Genomic DNA, 14,862 nt, shown 5'->3' on the forward strand with positions numbered 1-14,862 from the left:
TCTGTACAAGTGATATTGATTTGGTCAGATTCTATTATGTAGATCTCCTATATGCAAAGTCATTTTTCAAAAAAAAGAATTTTCATTAATGCATTTTACACTGGGACATAATTTATAGCACAGATGGTTACATGACTGGTTGAAAATTGAATTCAGTTCATATAGATGACCACTAGTTGGGTATGGACAGGGAAAATTCCTTTCATGTATACGTTGGATTAGATGGCTGCTGAGATCCTTCCCACCTCTCAAATTCTATGATCTTTTCTAACCAAATAAGTCCCCAAAGACTAGTTATATCAGGATATGGAGAAATAAAGAAAAAATCAGAATTCATGCCTTTCCATTAATATTTTAAAGTTATTGGATGCTAGCCAATGGGTATAAGACAGGGGCTAATAGCTACACTGACGAGTAATAAAGATAAATTACATTCTCAAAGGCTTTAGAGTTTACAAAGCTCTTTCCTTGTAAGAGTACTATAAGAGGTACAAGGAATATCATTATCTTTATTTAAAAGATGTAAAAATTTGGCATAGAAAGGTTAAAGGACTTTGTAATATTCAGACTGATATTCAAACCCTCCAGTACTATGCATAAAAGCAAACAGAATAGCTAAACCAAGAAACAATTCATTCTTTTATTTAGGATGGCATTATCAGGAGCAGATTAAAATACTTCTACAGAGCACAGCAGATTTTTTTAAAAGGCTTTTAAATTCCATAGCAATAAAGACTGGACAATAAATTGTGAGCATATGCACATATGCTCTTCTCTTGAAATTGTTTTATAGAAAATGGTCTTAAATCTACCACCCTAAATGCAATGACATTATAATAAAGGGCCTTATTCACAAAGTTATTCCTATTAAGTGCCTTCCCATTAACATTACAAAGGGAAGTGTAAACCTTTATTTCTAGCTGAACACTATGTGTTCATTGAGACGAGTATCTTGAAATATGGCAGCCTCTACACTCATTTTTTTCCTTGGCAAATTGAAAACCTTTGATAGGCATGAGTGATGTACATTGTCTTCCAAATGCTTTCAGCAGATCATGCTCATTGAAAGGAATGAAATGGATGGGTGACAGGCAGCCTTCATTAAACATGTTCTGTTTTTAGTCAATAAGATTCACTTTTACCCTAATGAAAATAGACTTCCCAGGATAAGGGCCTTTGAGTTTCTCAGCTGCAGCCCATGTTGTCATGATTTCTATTGATTACATTTGGAATTGGAGATAGGTTTGTACATGAATATAAACTGTACAGGTATTGACTAGAATTTTCTTAAAATCATTTCAAGTATGAACTGATTCCTTCTCTGGGAATTTCTAATGTGTTTTAAAATTTATCCCACATTTAAAATTGAAGAATGAGGCTTGGTCAGATAGCTTACCTTCATCCCTAATTATTGTACCTTCACCCAATGAAAATGACATTTCCATTTAATCATGTTAAATGATGCCTTATTATAAGAGAAAATCAATAATTCAGTGTACCTAACCATGCTATTATGTAATTTATCACCAAAGGATCAATTGTTTCCTTGTGATGACCTTAGAGAACTATACCATTAAGAGAGCAGAGTATCCTAAGATTGCGTTAAAAAAAAAAAAAAAAAAAAAAAAAAAAAAAAAAAAACTTTTTAGAAATAGTTTTTAAAATGCTCAGAAAACTAGCATGCTTGTTTCTGAGAGCTCTTTTACACAATAGAAATTTTTGTGGCCTTTGTTAGATACAGCCTCCATTAAAGGAAAAACAGTTTCAATTATGTCAAAGCAGACATGTCAACATAGAAGCTTTTCAAATATCCTTTTAGGCAATCTAATCTATCAGACTTGTGATTGAATGTTCACCTCAATTTGTAGAGTACATTTTAGACCTCTCACAAATGTGAAGGGGCAGTGCTTGTTCAGAAACTGAAGGTACAGTCAAAACTAAAGAACCTTTGAAGAAGTTTGAAACATGTTTGAAAGGTACTAAGAGACCCAGTTTAGCTAGAAGGGAGGGGAGCTCTAAGAAAGGTAAAGTGATCCCAGGTAGTTAAGGGCCTTAAAACAGAAACAACAAAAATAGAGATATTAAGAGTTTTGAACTATATTCAAAAAGGCAATAGTGAGCCAGTGAAGGATTTTGAACAAAGGAGTTATATGAGCAGATCTCTAGCATAGGACAATAATTTTGTCATCACTGTGAAATATATTTAGGGTAGTAGAGTACAAGCAAAAAAAATCCTTTTTAGGGCACTAATAATAGCATTATAATAATAGTTCAGGCTTCAAATTAAGGCTTCAGATGGGGACTAGACAGAAGATGGTAGAGATAAGAGCTGTTTTTTTGTAAGTAGAATCTACTCCATGTTGAGTTTCTGACAGGATACATGTAGGTTCTGATTTCCTTACTGTGTGTGTGTAGATACCAGCGTGACAATACAAATCACAACATTACCTTACTTCATAAACTGGAGAGTAACATAAGACACAGAGCAGTTATGTTTCTTCCTTGAGACCACATAGACTAGAATTAGAAGCAGGATATGAATCCACTCTTATTTCTGATTCCAAGTTTGTTCTCCTAAAAGAATAATCAGGTACATATGTCCTTTAGCCAGCAATTAGCATTAATTACTAATTAATTATTGATTAGGCATTAGCAAAGCTGCTAGAATCTATAATGTATAGTCCAAGTCAAAGCTTTTGTTTGATATCATGGTGTGTATAGTTTGGGATTTTTTCTTTCCCTCAATTATCTTTTTAACACAAATTACTTTTCAAACCATATTTTGAGAGTCTACAAGTGGTAAGTTAAAGTTCTACAGAGATAACCAATGTTAGAGCCTTGTTCACATGAGGAGGAAATCACAATAGAAAGTTGTCACTTTTGATTTCAGATATCCTTTTGCAAACATCACTCTTGTAAATGTTAGATGGTATTATTGTCTAAAGGGAATTCAGCATTGCTGTGTTTCAATGTCACACCAACTGGTTCTTAGCTGTAGACATACTAAGTGACCACTTACTGAAACCTGATTGCAGGATTAGCAGCTATTCTGCCCTTTTTAAAATAAAAATGCCATTAAGAAGGACAATCTTTAAAGCCTTTAACAATCACTTATACTTGAGTGGAATGGATTTATCATATTTTCACGAGAGCAGATTTTTATATTGGAAACAGTAAGAGCATAGGAAAAAAAAGTCACTCGAGCCAATGTTAAGGAGTTTCCCCAAATAGGACAGAGAGAAGGCTGCTGCTAAAGACAAGCTTTGTCTGCTTAACAATTTTCCTTCAGCCCTGCCCAGTTAATACGTTGGACATCCTTCAAATTGGCCACCTCGCCCACTGAGAACCTACCTCACTGAATCCAAGAGTGGTTCTCTCCATTTTAGAGATGAGCTGCTTTTCCTCCATCTGAGCTGGAAAGGATGAGTCATGGGAGAGCCTGCTCTATTCATTAAAAACCTCCTTCTACCTTTCCATCCAGATCTTTTCACAAGTTCTAAATGTGGGGTGATATTTTTAAGGCTGTTGGAAATGTCTACCTCAAGCCATACTTATACAAGGCCCTTTTCTGTTCTTATTGTAAACATCAGGTCTCCACTAAGGAAATAAGCATGTGGTCAAGATTCTAGGAGTCTCAAAATAACAAATTTTTGCTCTGTTCTCTGATTTTAGGATCATCAAATAGATGCTATTTTTGAACAAGAATATTAAGGTGTCTCCAAGGGGAAGTGGTGATAATAAGAAGAGATGTTAATACTTGCATGATCTGAGTAGAAAAATGTCCTTTAAAAATATAAAATCTGTGACTATGTCATCATCATCATCATTACTGACATTTATATAACAGGAAAGAAAATAAACATTTAGATAATGCTTCCTATATTCCAAGCATCATGCTAAATGTTTTAACAATATTATCTCTTTGATCCCACTTCACATATGTTAGCTAGCAACTAAGACTTTGGTAATATAATGTTACAAATTCTTTTGTGGTCCTCTGCAGCCAAAACAAGAAAGCAAAAGGATAACTTAAAAAAAAAAGCAGTTAGCCCATATGAGGTAGTATACTATTAAAATACTTTTTAAAAATATTAATCTACAAAGTAACATATTTGTTGTTTAGTTATTCGTTGAACATGAGAACTCTAAAATTATAGTCACCATTTCTTGTGGTCGACTTGCCTAAGAAAAGTTTTTTTAATTAAAAGGAACAGATAGAAGAAGATATATTGTTGCCAGAACCATTTCCTTGGCCATTAAGAAATCAGGACAAATGTAATATTAAAGTAAGGTTGTAAAATTCCAAGGAGGCTTTAAAATATTTATGTAAGTTTGTGTTATGTGCTAGAGGATTTCAAAGTCCAGAGTAGATACACTTGAACATGGCTTATTCATTGATTTCACTCTACAGTGCAACCTGCCAGTTCCATTCCTCATTACAATACAGAAGTGACTGAAACAACGATTATCATCACCTGGACACCAGCTCCAAGAATCGGTTTTAAGGTAAGTGAAGTGGTATTTTAACCTTAAAGATCTCTGGAGGCACTCTTGATATTTTGTCTTTATTCTTAGAAGAAAATGAAGATTTTAGAAAATATAGACAATTTGCATCTATAATGATTTACATGAGTATCATCCATAAGTTCAAGAAATATTAACTTAATATAATTTGACAATAACATTTTTATCCATTCTAACAGTTTTTTAGTGATTCTCATTACATATAACAACTAAGTTCCTCTAGGTAAATGGCTGATTTAGTATTTTAGCTTTTTTTTTTTTTAAAGGGAAGGAATATTTGAAAACCAGTGAATACCATTGTCATCATTATCATTAAATTCTTGCTTTAGAATGCAAACTGTAGTCAGGATTTTTAATATAGTTGACCATAGATCAGTACTGAATACATTTATGTAATATTTTGGGGTTTGAGGTTTTTTGTGTTAAATCATTAAGAGTTTGAGATAACATATGGATATTCTTGCAAAAACTGTGCCTTCTGAAACTTCCTCTATATTCCATTCTGGCTTTCAGAAATTTTTTTTATATAAAAAAATCTATGCCCATAATTAACACTGAAAAAAGTAACATGCTAAAATCAGAAATTAAAAAGAAATTTAAAATCAAAGTTTTCATTATTTGTAAAATTTCAAAAACAATATTGGATTCTTCACTTATAAAACATCTTTCTGTAATGGAAGGAATATTCACAGCTTCAAAGTATTGGGGACCAGGTATAATGGGGAGCACATGTAATCCTTGCTAATGGGAGTACTGAGTTGGGTTTCTAAACCAAGTCTGCCACCAATATAGTTAATTTCCCAGAAGCAGAAGACCTGGCCTAGGTAAGAAAAGCTCCTGTGACAGTCAGTAATGAGATTAATAATAAGGGCTCACAATGGGATCTCAATAAGCCTCTGTACTTTCAGCTTGGACAAGATAAGTGGTCCTCTCTATCTCAGTCTTTGTACTCCATACTGCTAAAAAATCTTTGGGTTTTTAACTTTTTTTTTTTCTCTAAATGGTACAACACCTGCTGTTGTCTCTAAACTGCAGCTAAAAAGCTTTCTGCTCATGTATAGGTCTCATTAAAACAGAGTTAAAGAAATTTCTGGCACATCAAATAATGATGAAAATTAAATATTTTGCAGTTTGATAGTATACCACAGTTCACAGAGCCTTTTTCACACACATTATCTCATCTATTCCTTAGCATACTCCTGTGAATTAGCTAGAAGTAGCATTATGCTCCATTTTCCAGATTAAGAAACAAATAACAGAGAGAGAAAGTGGAAAGGAAGGGAACAAGCATCTATTAAGTGCCTACTATATTCCAGACACTGTGCTAAGCCTCTATAAATATTATTTCATGTGCGGTTCAAGGCCATATGGCTAGCAAGTGATAGAGACAACACAAGAAGGCAAGAGAACTCTTAACATGGCAAATCTTTTAAAGAAAAACAGACACTGGGTTTTGCCCTAAGACCCATCCCACCCCACCTACGTCAGTGTCCATAGCATTTGGGAATTTATCTTTTCCAATAAAAAAGGATTATAATAATGATAACTGGAATTTTTATACAACTTTCATTTTCATAGTGATTTGCACATATTATCTTATTGTTGAGCCCCACAATTATTCTTTGAGGTAGATTGTTTCTTTATCATAGCTATTATACATGCAAGAAAATTGAAGCTCAAAGGAAATTGTTGATTTTCCTATGTTTATGATGCTGTTAAGTATTGGAGGTGACATTCAAACTCTTTTCCTGAATCAATGTTCAATGTTTTTTTCAATTATAGTATGTTGCCTTTCTATTCTCATTTTGGTCTTTCTAGTCATTATCTTCATGACAGATAAATATGCTAAATTTCAAACTATAATGGATAAAACCACTTTCTTGTATACTTTGTCTAATTATCTGTTTCTTTCTAGGATTTCCCAATGGAATCATGTTACATGAAGTTATATGAATTTAGCTCTTTAATCAATAACTCATAGAACAAGAGGAATTTACTTGATATTACAAATAAGCTAATCATTTTATTATTTTGCTTATCTCTTTCCAGTTGGGTGTACGACCAAGTCAAGGTGGAGAAGCTCCTCGTGAGGTGACTTCAGAGTCTGGAAGCATTGTTGTGTCTGGCCTGACTCCAGGAGTGGAATATATATATTCTATTTCTGTCTTACAAGATGGTCAGGAGAAAGATGCTCCAATTGTAAAGAAAGTGGTTACACGTAAGGAGATTTTATTTTTAAGTACTGTCTTTTCTAAAAGGTAACATGTATCCCTTTTCACCTAGTTCACCATCATAAATAATTCTTTCCATGTTATTATTGTCCCATCATAAATGGGACACTAACATTTGTTTTATCTCCAATGATGAGCAGCAGGATAAAATCTTGTTACCTATCTTAAGGCTTCAAGAATTGGCCATTCCATTCCTGGACAGAATTTTAGTCTACAACACCAAGAGAAGTGCTGTTCATAAGATATATATCTGATAGAATATTAGGTTTTTTATAACTTTTCCCAGTGTGCAAGCTGGGAAATTTTTGTTAATTCTTATTTGTTAATTATTTGTAAATTCTGTAATCCTATGTCTGTCTTCTCAAAAACAAGTTAATGATCAAAATGATATATGTTAACTTTCAACAACAATTTAACTTTCTTGTTTTGTATAGCACTGTCTCCACCAACCAACCTCCACTTGGATTCAAACCCAGACACTGGAATCCTAACTGTCTCCTGGGAAAGAAGCACCACCCCAGGTAAAAAGATGCTGGAAACAGCATTACAAACAAAAGAAATAGTCTCCTGGGACAAGAATTTAATTCATTGTTTTGATTCCATAGAATAGTGGAGCCAGAATTATAAACATTCAGTTCTTTATAAAAAGAGAATGGGGGAGCTAAGATATATATTATCCCATAATAAATAATGCTCTATTGAAGCATTTAAGAGTGTATTTTCTATCAATGATGTCAAGCTCAAGTTGAACGGAGGAATACTAAAACATACATAATGATTTAGCAATCCATTTATCAATATTATCTACATTCTAATACATTTTTATTTATTTTGTTAGATATATTCAGCTACCTTTAAGTCTGGTTTGGGCTACACTCAGGAATGAAGCATGTGTTTCACAACTTTGATCTAAATACATGATTATGTTTTTAGTGGGGGACTCTTAGCAGAAACAGGGGTCACCTATGGAATATAGTCTGAGGATATTAGAAAAGGGTGAGAAGAAATACAGAGAGTCACGATCAGTATTATAGTGGTTTATTCTTTTCTTAATCCAAAGTGCTCATGTGAGTTGAAAAGAGTGGAGAGGGTCATGCTTTCAGCTTGATGGCATCCACAATGGGGAAATAAATGTCTTTGGGTTCCATAGTTGAATAGACTCCACTTTTCCCTGATTATGAGTGGTTCACACAGCAACTTGATACAATTCCATCTGAAAGGCAGGAACTATTTTCCAGCACTCTCTAAAACTTGATGAAATGGCTCAGGAAAGCCTCTTTTTTTCTATTTTGTCTTAAAGCTAAGTATTATTACAAGCGAAATGGAAATATAGCTTGGCATATGAAGATAAGAGCAAATTTGCAGATAATTATCTGAAACTGAAATGATTTATATATGCTTTTTATTCATCACTGAAAATTTGGTCAAGTGGTTACACAAGTGTGATTTTTCAAAAGGCTCAAATGAGTTTTATCCACAAGACTTCTACTGCAAGTATCACACACACACACACACACACACACACACTACTGAGAATTAACTAGCCCATTTTCTGTCACCATTTTGAAAATTTTTCCTTGAATTGTCTGCTATAATGGGGCCTTGTTTTCAATAATGTAGCAATGAAAAGGCTATATTTTGGGGTTTTTTAAATATACAAGATGAGGAAAAATCAGTGATAGCCATTTATATTAATTATTTTTTATTCTTCCTTATATTGTATTCCTAAAAGTTTTATTTTCCACCTAAGCAACCCTAGGACACAAGAGCAATTTAAAATATATATTCTATTTCTAAAATATATAAAAATGATCAGTCTTAATGTAACTGATAAAATGTATTCTGAAAAATTTTGTCCAATTATGGATATTTTTTGTTTCATATCCCATCCACCAAACACAAAGGAAAAAAAAAAACCACATTGTTACTCATTTCATAGTTGGGCAAAATATAAGCTAAAACAAGAAAAGATGTTTTCATGGGAATTATTAGCATACTTGATGACGTTCCCTGCTTCACTGATATAACGGTATAAATGATGATACTGACTGATATTGCACTTTAAAGTTTGCAATGTACTTTATATAGATCAATCTCATTCGATTCTTACAACTTTCTAAGGCAGGTATGATTATGATTCTCATTTTGCAAGTGAGCAAAGTGATAGTACTTATACTTCTGGGTATGAAGATCAAAAAGTTAGAACTGAAAGAGTTCTCCAAAGCCATCTTCTCCAATTCCTACCGTTTTACAGATGAGGAAACCAAGCCCCAGAGAGATTGAATGGCTTGCTGTGCATCATATAGGTAGTAAGAGTCAGAAGCATCATGTGAACCCATTTCTTATTTCATTCATGTGTGAGGACTTCCTTCAGTAAAAGAGACCATGATCATCTCATGATTTAGTAGATGGTTTCATGAATTGTTGTGATCAACAACATTCATTCCCTGGGGGCCAATTTTATGCTGATAAACCTTAATTGTCTGGTTCTCAGACAATAGGTATGCAGTTTCTCCACAGGCTACTGAATGCCAGTCCTATTGGTAGGATGCTTCAGAATTTAAACTCTGTTCTTTATAAAAAAGGGAAAGGGGGAACTAAGATATATAATACCCCATAAGATAAATAATGCTCTACTCTATTGAAGCAATTAAAAGTATGTTTTCTATAGCAATGATGTCAAGCTCAAATTGAACAGGGGAGTTACTAAAACATATGTAATGATTTAGAAATCCACTTATTTATATTATCTACATTCTATTGCATTTTTATTTATTTTGTTAGATATCTATTGTATATCCTCTGCGAGAATAATAATTTAATCATTAACTGTTACATTTTGGTTATATTTAGACATTTCTGGGTATAGAATAACCACAACACCTACAAATGGCCGAGAGGGTTATTCTCTGGAAGAAGTGGTCCATGGAGATCAGAGTTCCTGCACTTTTGAAAATCTGAGTCCTGGCCTGGAGTACAATGTCAGTGTGTACACTGTCAAAGGTGACAAGGAAAGTGTCCCCATCTCCGATACCATCATTCCAGGTAATGGCAAAACAAACTGTAGTTGTGGCTATTGATTGCAGAGGAGCAGTTTCAATAGCAGTGGGGATTCAGCCCTTGATCCCCAAGAGGTTCTGTATATCTGGTGTGTTTGGGCTTTTTAACTTTTTGTCTCTTCATCAAGCCAAGAAATTACACCAGCTGTTTGGACAAATGCTTGCTGATAATGCAGCTTTAAATGTCTGTGCTTTCTTGGGACGCTATTTGCTCCTACAGATACCTGATGCAGTGGCGTAATGATAGCAAATATTGGCATTAACCCTGCACTGTTCTCTAAAGTGGAAATTTTACTAAAATGATGTTATTTGTGCACATTCAATATTCACTAAAAGTAATGTGGTAAATGCATCCTGTTACAGCTTTATTTTATAGATAACTCTTTTCTCACATGTTTTGCAAAACTTATAATTGTTCTCAAAACTAAGCCCTAACATGAGCTCAGTTATTAAACAAATCAATATCTTGTAACTTCTTAGCCTATATATATATATATATATATATATATATATATATATATATATATTTTTTTTTTTATTTTAAAATATCATGCTGGGTAAAGAGAACACCTTCAGGGTGTGCTATGAAAACCAACATGACTTTCTTGGTCAAAAAAGTGAACAGGAAAGTGTAAGCCATACTGTTTAGTCACCTTGGCTTTGATCCATCCAAAATAAAGTTGTTACAAAGTGCCATGCACTGGACAGATATACCTGGAATGTTGCCTTTCAATATTTTTATAGTATCGCTTACCAATTATAATTTATTTTGATGACAATATTAAACATAGAGACAATATGTGGTACCAGCTGGAGTGCTGGATTTGGGTCTAGAAGACCTTAGTTCCCTTCTCATTTCTAATGCTGTCTAGATATGTGACGAATCATCTAAATGTCCGTGTGGTTCAGCAATTCCCTAGTATTTATCTATCAAGTTAAAAAGAGATTGAAAGCCCTGCTGATGAAGGGAATTTCCACACTAAGAATGGTGACAAAACCACAGATTCTGAGCATATGCATATAATTTGGTGGAGAAGGCGCATAAACCAGACCTATCTGTTCTCTGCTTCCATTCATCTTTGGATGGCAAGTTTTGTGTGTAAAATACAGCATGATGAGGGATGGTGTTGCTTTCAATTTTCTATAGAAAACCTATCCAGCAACCTTCTTAAAAAACCAAACAAGCCTTTTCCAAACAAGCTTCATGTTACTACTCCAAAAGAGTTTGGATTTGGGTTCCATTTTTTTTCTTCCAGCAACCTTCTTAAAAAAAAAAAAAAAAAAACCAAACAAGCCTTTTCCAAACAAGCTTCATGTTACTACTCCAAAAGAGTTTGGATTTTGGTTCCATTTTTTTCTTGTTTTAGTAACTGATATATGTTGAAGATGTGATATTGGGATTCTGGAAATAATTTTGGCTTCCTAAAGAGTTTTATTGTCTTATGAACCTATGTGGTTCAAACTATACTGTTGGGGTGGGGGATTAAAAAATTCATAGCAATTTAAAACAGCAGTTTGTAATATATTTTGTGCTGGAAAGAAGCCAAAAAATGCTGATCTGGAAATCATTTTTAGATAACTTTGACAAGAAAAGTTTGCATATTACCATCATTGCTTTAGCATTCTATCAATTTTACTACTTGTCACCTGATGAACACTGCTTTATTTTTCCTCTTTTTTTGCCTCTATTTTCCTTTTGCCCCTTTTGCTTTATAACCAATAGAGGTACCCCAACTCACTGACCTAAGCTTTGTTGATATAACCGATTCAAGCATCGGCCTGAGGTGGACCCCGCTAAACGCCTCCACCATTATTGGGTACCGCATCACAGTAGTTGCGGCAGGAGAAGGTATCCCTATTTTTGAAGATTTTGTGGACTCCTCAGTAGGATACTACACAGTTACAGGGCTGGAGCCTGGCATTGACTATGACATCAGCGTTATCACTCTCATTAATGGAGGAGAGAGTGCCCCTACCACTCTGACACAACAAACGGGTGAATTTTGAAAACTTCTGTGTTTAAGACATGGATGGTGTTGCATGTTGGTACCAGCTGCTTTGGTCAAAGGTGTGGCAGTTTCAAAGGAGAACCAAGTCAATGCTAAAATTAAAAAGAAGGGTGAATATGCATTCGGTAAAGTGGATTAGAAAGGGAGAGGAGGCAGATGATGGTGTCAGATGTGATATATTTAAAATGAATGTGAAATTAGATTCCATTTGAAACTATATAGAGCAAGAAAATATATCTGATGCCTTTTATATTTATGTCTAGATGACATAATTAGTTATAGTTGCCTAATGTTATGCCGTTCCTCACAAACCTGAGTCCTGGGCTCCCAGGACTATTTGCTTCCAGATGACTATTTTCTAAATATTTTGGTCTGTTCTCCTCTCTGCTCCCCAGCAAGGTTCTGGGATTTCTCCTTTCACATTGGTTGAGTCAAAGAACACATTTAGTGCCTCTTTTGAAAGAAAACCACTCTTTAACCAAAGGCTAGTGACAAGCATGCAGCACTGTAAAGGTTCTCTGCTGTGCATGGTAAAAATAATAATAATAATAATAAATTTAAAAAACAACATGCTGAGAACCTCTTTGCATGAGTAGAACCCACTGACTCAGAAAATATAGCCATACCAGTAGCTGTAGATAGACCGGTCATGGGCACATCCAGGATACTCTTCTCTTTCTTTCTGTGTGCATGCATTTGTATTTGGAAGTCCTGCTCTGTCTCTCTTTGCTGTGTGGCAACTTAAGCCTCTCTTAGCCTTGGGTTTAATAGTGTGTCCAATGGCACTGATAATGTACTTGAAATCTGTTATTGTGTTTGCAAAATAGGTGAAATTCATGTTCTAAATATCAAAGATGGCAGAAAGGTTAAAGGAGCCTAACAGTATTCTGTGTGTGATTTTTTTTTTTTTAATAACAGTAGTGGAAATTTATGTAGATTAGAAAAGTGTTTGCATGAATCTGATTGTCTTTTTTCCTTTTTTGCATGAAATATACTTTTAAAACTTCCTTGTTATTTCATTTCAACTGTATTCCATTCTTCAATTTAACTTTTCTTCCCTCTTATTTGAACTCAGCTGTCCCTCCTCCCACTGACCTGAGATTCACCAATGTTGGCCCAGACACCATGCGTGTGACATGGGCTCCACCCCCATCTATTGAATTGACTAACCTATTGGTACGATATTCACCTGTGAAAAATGAGGAAGATGTCGCAGAGTTGAGCATTTCTCCTTCAGATAACATGGTGGTTCTAACAAGTAAGTGATTCAAGTGAGCCAGTCAAAAAAAGCATATTGAATATGTTAGCAGCATCCCAATATAATTGTAATTAAAACCAAGAAATTTATTGGAATACTTAGAAATTTAGTTCTTAAATCCAAACAGATAATTATGTGAATCTTTATGTGTGTATATAGCTTTCTTGGTATGGTTCTGATTATATTGGCAGAGTGAAAAACTTTGGTGATGAGAACCTAATATATAAACCAAAGAAACACATGCAAGTCAAGCTAATGTCAGAATGAATTATGCAAGATTTGAGCCAAATATTTTTGGTAGAAATGAATAGATCTAAAATTTTGTCACCATTTCCATTTTATTAAGTAAAAATTTGTCATTGGGCCATATGTTTAGCACTTGAAAACTCAGAATGAACTTTTTAGAATGACTAAAATGAATGATTACTTGATATAGTAAGTTGTATCTTTGCTTGTTTTAAAGGAAGAGGATATATTTAAATCCAGACTGCAGTGAGCATCTGTTAGCTAGATATTTCAGCAGTTAAGAACTCAGAGAAAGTAACACTTTGCAAAACTGACTTTGAGAGGCAATGTGTTATTCTGGCATGAAATAAAACCTCATGAAATCAAAACAAATATTACTTGCTATGAAATGAGGAGTTATGAGAAATAATTAACTAAATTCCAATAAGGATTTTTAATAAAGGTTAAAGAATTATACAAATACCTATATGTATATATATATATATATTTCAGTTATAATTACACATACATATACATATTGTTTTTCAGTCATTTTAGTCGTTTCCAACTTTTTGTGACCTCATTTGGGCTTTTCTTGGCAAAGATACTATAATGTTTTTGCCATTTTCTTCTCCAGATTATTTTACAAATGAGAAACTGAGGCAAACATTAATTATATGTGTATGTTTCTAATTATAACTGAAACTACTACATGGGCCAAAGAAAGTTGAACTTCTAGGCAAGGGACCCAAATAATAATATGTCTTTTATATTTCCAACATATTTAGAGATTGGCAACTTCACTTCCACTTCCCATCATGGTCCTTTCTTGTTACTTCCTGTTAAAAGTTACTTCAGCTGGCTGAGTTGAAAAACTACTTAATATTTCTTGGGGAGCTTTTTGGGAAGATGAAAGGATCATTGAAGAACACTATAGCTTTATTTGTCTTCATATGATTGAGAAGCATCACTCTATAATTTAATCATAGTGGTGCAATACCATATGAGCTCTATGCCATTCATGGTAAGCAACATGTTGAGAAAATCTGCTTATTATTGCAGAAACACCCTCAGATTTTCAATGTGTAAAAGAGAAAATATGTTTGCATATATATTTTTTTCTACCACTGGTCTCCTATTGTGGTACTTTTTAGTGCACTGCAAAAGTTCTTTGTAACCCAACACATCACCACCAAATAACCTTTTCTGAATTGATATTTCAGAATAAACACCTGGAATAAAGGAAAGGTACATATAGGAATTCCATCACAAATCTTAGAAACAGGTGAAACCCCAAAATATTTTTCCTCCTTTAGGCACATATATTATTATTAATCTGCATTTTGTAGATGATGTGGCAATGGTCAATAGAGGAGTACTAATCATAGAATCATCACACTGAGAGAAGGAAGAGACCTTAGGAGTCATGGAGGGCAGCCCAGCCTTGGGGATGGGAATTGGTAAAATCTATCATCATTTCCTACAGAAAGACTTAAAATATCTATTAAAAATATCCACTATTTATTTTCTGTACATTCTACATGTATATAAACATG

At 33.9% G+C, this 14,862-nt stretch overlaps 1 protein-coding gene across 12 annotated transcripts in view; it reads left to right on the top strand.

Moving 5' to 3' along the window:
• Positions 1-14,862, top strand: part of FN1 (fibronectin 1) — an 80,361-nt gene that overhangs the window by 38,789 nt on the left and 26,710 nt on the right. For 6 of the 12 annotated variants that reach the window (XM_023500639.2, XM_031958090.1, XM_031958093.1 and 3 more), the window contains exons 21-26: positions 4,412-4,506; positions 6,574-6,742; positions 7,190-7,276; positions 9,609-9,800; positions 11,538-11,810; positions 12,899-13,081. In XM_023500639.2, the coding sequence (XP_023356407.1) occupies positions 4,412-4,506; positions 6,574-6,742; positions 7,190-7,276; positions 9,609-9,800; positions 11,538-11,810; positions 12,899-13,081 (999 nt within the window). The remainder of the gene's footprint in view (positions 1-4,411; positions 4,507-6,573; positions 6,743-7,189; positions 7,277-9,608; positions 9,801-11,537; positions 11,811-12,898; positions 13,082-14,862) is intronic. The other 6 variants (XM_012546386.3, XM_012546387.3, XM_012546390.3 and 3 more) reach the window with 1 other exon arrangement.

Source organism: Sarcophilus harrisii, chromosome 3 (assembly GCF_902635505.1).
Source record: "Sarcophilus harrisii chromosome 3, mSarHar1.11, whole genome shotgun sequence".
Classification (NCBI taxonomy): Eukaryota; Metazoa; Chordata; class Mammalia; order Dasyuromorphia; family Dasyuridae; genus Sarcophilus; species Sarcophilus harrisii.